This window comes from Cantharellus anzutake (assembly GCF_015039405.1).
Source record: "Cantharellus anzutake strain C23 chromosome Unknown EI90scaffold_18, whole genome shotgun sequence".
Taxonomy (NCBI): domain Eukaryota; kingdom Fungi; phylum Basidiomycota; class Agaricomycetes; order Cantharellales; family Hydnaceae; genus Cantharellus; species Cantharellus anzutake.
In genome coordinates, this window is record NW_024066968.1 from 32,830 (window position 1) to 38,378 (window position 5,549).

Sequence of the window (5,549 nt, forward strand, 5' to 3'; positions counted from 1 at the left end):
AGTGGGCCGAGTACATTGGGTCTACTCCACCTGCTGAACGCTCCCAGTTGGGTTGGGACAGGGTTGTCATACAGGCCAACAACCGGAGCCTCAGGCTGCTAACAGGTCTCCAGCCCACCTTCCTCATCATCGGTTCCTCAGTACTGGGAACCTGGGCTCTTGAAGGACCAGAGGAAAGACATTGCTGTCACACTGGCCCATAAGAGTCTGGGGGGCAATGTTATAGAAACGGATCTAGAATCTTATGGTCCGTGACTATAGGTAAGCAGACTTTGGGATTCCATCACCTTATTTCGCTGTCAAACCCCATGCCAAGCTTTCCCACTGGGTTTTGGTGCTGGCTGGGGGATTTGTTGAGTTTCAAGGGATTTCCCTTGACCATTGTAATATTTATATTAGATAGTTATGAGTCATATGACATGTAAGGCAGTTGCCGGAATTGTTCCATCCTTATCTAATACATAACCCACAAAACCTTGTACCACGATTGTAACTGCCACACCATTGTGCCACCACTGTAAGCCTTCTCTGTAACATCTGAATTGGTCCATATCGATGTCTACATCGATATTCTTACAATCTGTGAGAAAACCTCATCGGCCCGGTGAGTGCTCAGACACCGGACCTCACTCTTCCCACTCCCACCCCCCCACTGGGTGGTTGAGCTCCTATTCCTATCCTTCCTGTAGTACCCTAGTGGGTCCTACAACCCTTCCTCCCTTCTTGGGAGGGAGAAGTGACCCAGGCAGCCCCAGGATGCCTGGCCACGTACCCGCGGGCCCAAATTCCCACGGTCACTCACTACCGTGCACTGGTCAACCAACCTGTCTGTCCCAACAAATCCCGCTACTGATACGCTCCCTTGAGCGCCAAGTAACCGATAGACAACCACTGGGCTACTCCCTCAAGGAGTGCCAACCACCCACGCTACCGGTACCTCACATGAGCGCCAAGTCACTGCTAGCCAACTGTTAGATGGCTCCCTCAAGGAGTCCCCATTATACCCGCTGCCGGTACGCTCCTTGGAGCGCCAAGTTGCTGCTAGCCAACTGTTAGGTGGCTCCCTCAAGGAGCCCCCATTATACCCGCTGCCGGTACGCTCCTCGGAGCACCAAGTTACCGTTAGTACACCCGGTCTCAAATCTCCTGCTCTCCCTTCAACGGCTATGCAGCCACCTCTGTCCATGAGCAGAACGGCTCAGGTTGGGTTCCCTGGAACCCATTCCCATAACATAACCTCCCACCATCAGGGATGGAGTAACCTCCCTGGCATAACGGGCGAGTAGTAGAGGTCCTGGGTTCGATACCAGGCTTGTCCATTTTATGTCATTTGTCCAGTCACCTGGTTTACCTCAGTTGAATTCATGACATAAGTCTATAGCGCTAGCAGTGTTGAATTTCTTCAGGAACTGTGGCATATCTTTTGTGGAAGTGTGTTGTCCAACCAGGCTCCTCAGACAGGTGAAAGGGCCATCCATAGCCTTCAGAAAGTCATTCACAGAGGGCACTGTTGTCAACAAAGTCAGGCTGTTGGAAAAATTGGCCCATAATGTGAGAGTTGACGTGTTTGATGCATCGCCAGATGCATCTGGCAAGGGAGGGGGCATTCTGAGCTGGTATCTTGTTCTAGGGCCATTCACCATTTAGGTGGAAATGGAAATTTTCCTTCAAAATTTGCATCCAAACCATCAGATTTGATTTATTAAACAAACTTTAGGGGAGAGGTTTGTATCTACACTGTTTTGTGCATTCCTGCGCTGTTCAACCCACCATCTGCACTGCAGTTTTGTATAATGGAGCTGACATGTTATTCAAATGAATCCTCCACTATCCTGGCCCCCATCTCCTCTGTGGCATGGCTGCACCTACAGGACCAACCACAAGCCTGTTCTCCCTTCATTTTCCCCTTTGATTTCTTCACAGTGTCTGGTGGATGGTACAGGGACATTGTGCATGCCTTAATCGGAGCCGCATGTTGTATTTGATGTATGTCAGGGTTCCAATATAAATAATCGGTGTGCATACAACAAGCCCCTGGTTCTAACTCATGTATGTCAGCATGGGTCATCTCCCCCAAGCAGCATCCCCTAGTAACCCAAATGGCACATCTGCACAAGGCCTGCATGAGGGCTGGTCCATTTGGTGGTGGCAGTGCCAACTCCATTTGACCACATCTATTACCCCATATTGAATTATCACGCGACCACATGCATTCCCTCCAACGGGGCAATGCCGGCTGGATTCCTCACAAATTATCTCTTTAATTTGACAGTTCCTCTGTTCATTCAACTGCTGATTCAATTCAGAATATCATTATCATTTGGAGGTGTGCGTGAGAAAGCGTCAGACTCGTAATTAGCAGTGCAGTAGCATGTGATCTGCAAGCAAGGTCGTGGTTGCTTCGCAACCTTTCTAGTCATATGAGTCCCATCAAATGGGCAATCCCGGCTGACTGTGAACCATATGGACAAATGGTATACATAATATCAATAATTGATACGAGCATGATATGCATGCTGGACCACATTGATCGACCTGCCCAATCTCAATTGAACGGCCGTTTTACTTTTCTTGCGACAAAAGCCATAGCCCATGCTAGCCCACGACGCTTGTTGCTGATGAACGTTGCATTCTTGTCTTTTCTTTTGTTTCTCCTGACTCGCGTTACTGAAACTGGCGCATTAAGGCCTTGTTCGGGTCGGAGAAACAGGAAAAAGAAAACCGTTTCTCCGACCCGAACGAAGTATGAATTGGTTGGCAGGCAATTTCAAATTGTCAGTGACAGCAAATTAGAATAACTTTTGTAAATAATTTCAGTTCCAACAGCACCTCTTTCTTTCTTACCGAACCTCACAGGCTACTCGCTCGCCACCAACACTAGTTTTGGCGCCTAGAAGCCATACATTGCACACACCATGTTTCCTCTTGTTTTCCGCTCCAGAAGACCTCCTCTCCTCTCCTTGTTCTTCGTCATTGTCTTGTTTCTGCTTTTTCAAACACATCTGCCAATCGACTCGAGCTACTCCTCCTCCCTTCGCCCCCAGCTGGGCAGCCAGGTCCTGTACCCTCACCGCCCAAAAAGCCCATCTCCCATAACGATGATAGTCATGTGGAGTTCCACAGGCGGCAAGACACCCATATACATGAACACCTACTTTGCATCTGTCCTAGCAAACCCAACAATTGATCTGCTTCTTATAAAATTCGACAGAGAAGGACACGGAGTTGATTGCGGCCCCATGGCTCCTCAGGTAGATAATTCGAATATTCGCGAAGTATGTTTTTCTTTGGAGGAGTATTACGAACGCCATGCTAGGTGGTTGTGTGGACTGCCCGGATGGGAATGCAGTCAGAATGAATTCGTGAAGCTGACTAGCGACTTGAAGAGGTTTGGCCTTTGGGACAGGGTATGTGTTTTCATGGAATCTGAATGTGTTTTGCTTGGACGTAACATACGTTTTGACCAATCAGGTTTCATCTCATTTTCGCCCCTTCAGGGCTGCCATCTTCCATGACTACATTCACCCAGATACTCCGATATGGTACAGTCCATGGTCAAGCTCATTGACGAATTTCGCGGTTTCTTATTATGACTTTTCTAGGGGCTGGGGTGACCTGGATACAATGTGGGGAAAGTAAGTCGTTGTGTATCGCTTAACGTTTCTATGGCTTATTTCCTCGCATATTGGATCCAGTTTTGAGCGGAACTGTATGTGCATTATCCCCCTTTCTAGCTTTGCTGACTACTTCGCCATCAGTCCCATGGGATCTGGCGCCTCAGTTTGACATCATCGTAGCCTCCGCTCAGCACTATCTAGACGAGATCCTTCTATATCTTCCCGGACATCTCTGCTTCTTCCGTCATTCCCAGAGTGTTGTCGATGAATTTTTGAAATACCCCGCTTTAAGGAGTCTGGAGGCATTTAGAGCTGCTGAGGAAGATGGGAGATGGATAAACACAGACGCTGGTAAAGAATTTTCCTTTTCTCCTTCGGAATACCCACTGATTCTCCGTGAACAGAGGAACAAGAATATTCTCATTTCGCATTTACGAACAAAAACCTCACATTCCTTACCTTTTACGCCATGAACAACCACGACACATACATTTCCTCGCCAAAGCTTGGCACCTATTCTATCGTAAATGCTTATCACCTTTCGGATTGGCTCCTTATTCGTAATTCGCCTTTAGCGAGCGAGGCGAGTGGATCAAGGGCAAGGCCTCCACCAAACAAAGAGCAGCCAAATGGTGAACGTATAGTGGAACACACGGTCCCTTCGTTAAGAACGGACCTACGGGACAGGCTTCTACTTCATAGCACCCCCCACAAACACTCGCTTCCATCAATAGATCGTGCTGGCAGCAGGTCTTGGCATAAATTTTCTAAGGGAGGGTTTGAATATAAAGTTGAGATTAGATATGGGAGTTATGGATTCGCGTGGTTCGACAAGAAGTTGGCGGTTTCGTACGCACTTGATAATGAGCTAGTGAAGAGCAAGGGGTTCGAGAAGGCTGATAGCATCAGGTGAGTAACCATTGAATCTATGACGTTGGGTGAGCGGTTGTCTTCTCACCGGTCGTTCCTCACCCTCCGGACGCCAGGTACGTCATGCGCCGAGAACGAGGAGGACTCATCACAGAGCGTGTGGAGCGCTTGAAAACTATCGAGTTCGGTTATATCTCTGCGGATTCTCGTGCTGTGAGGGATGCGAATGGTGACCTTCCATCCTTGACCCGTTCGAAGTCGCGTAGATTTTCGTATACATATCGCCCTTATCTTCTCGAGTGCCTTTATACTCATTTTCAGCATGAAAAGTACCATTGTGCGTCTATTCTCTCCCCCCTTGTTTTGAATGGAAACTGATTATCCCTGTTGTTAGCCTGGTGGGACATGCCCGAAAAACTCCTTTCTGACGAGATCCTCTTTGTAAATCGTGATCGGCAAAATGGATTCCTTGAAGTATGGGATGTGAGCGGGGAAGTTGTCTTCGAATCCGATCCATTCAAGCATAATTACGAGAAGTAACCGACGTGTGTGTATGTGGAAGTCAGGCACTCCAACCTTGTCTTAACTCATGATTCACTTTAGGTTTCGTATTTTTCTCCTGTATGGAAGATGTGGGAGTATCTGGGTGATAGGTGGATTGTGCTGGCATTCTTGGCTCATTTTCCAATGCAGGCATTGTACTTGGTGGCATGGTGTGATCCTGTCACCCAGGGTTGGGGCACCAATGTTGCAGATATGGTAGGCAGGTTACCAGCCTCTGTTGGGATAGAAGCTGGTTTCACATGGGTTACTGTTATTGAATTGAGGGAAAAGGGTCCAAACTGTATTGATTGTAAATTGATAGCATAAATAGATTCTTGTAATATGCTATGTTGCTTCTGGAAATCTGTATGTAGGTTTTGCAATGTCTTTTAGTGTTTCCCCATGTGGTCTTCATCAGGAAGTTTGGAACCATCTCCTGGAGCTGAGAGAGTGCCAGAAGTGCATGTGGCTTCAGGAGGTCCTTGCCCCCTCTCTGTTAGAATGGGGCGAGAGCAGATG

General features: G+C 47.8%; 1 protein-coding gene across 1 annotated transcript; it reads left to right on the forward strand.

Annotated features, from left to right (window-relative positions):
• Window positions 1–2,798: 2,798 nt before the first annotated feature.
• On the forward strand, window positions 2,799–5,036 carry EI90DRAFT_3052702 (uncharacterized protein). Its single transcript, XM_039059971.1, has 8 exons — window positions 2,799–3,407; window positions 3,472–3,542; window positions 3,603–3,635; window positions 3,696–3,709; window positions 3,759–3,968; window positions 4,022–4,526; window positions 4,604–4,824; window positions 4,882–5,036. The coding sequence occupies exons 1-8, from the start codon at window positions 2,916–2,918 to the stop codon at window positions 5,025–5,027; spliced, it is 1,692 nt and encodes a 563-aa protein (XP_038917172.1). The 5' UTR covers window positions 2,799–2,915; the 3' UTR covers window positions 5,028–5,036.
• The last annotated feature ends 513 nt before the right edge of the window (window positions 5,037–5,549 follow it).

Bases quoted from the DNA above. Each gene is read 5' to 3' on its own strand.
- EI90DRAFT_3052702 (XM_039059971.1), top strand. From the start codon at position 2,916: ATGTTTCCTCTTGTTTTCCGCTCCAGAAGACCTCCTCTCCTCTCCTTG. The intron at 3,543-3,602 runs GTACAGTCCATG...TGACTTTTCTAG, and splicing joins CACCCAGATACTCCGATATG to GGGCTGGGGTGACCTGGATA. The intron at 3,969-4,021 runs GTAAAGAATTTT...CTCCGTGAACAG, and splicing joins ATGGATAAACACAGACGCTG to AGGAACAAGAATATTCTCAT.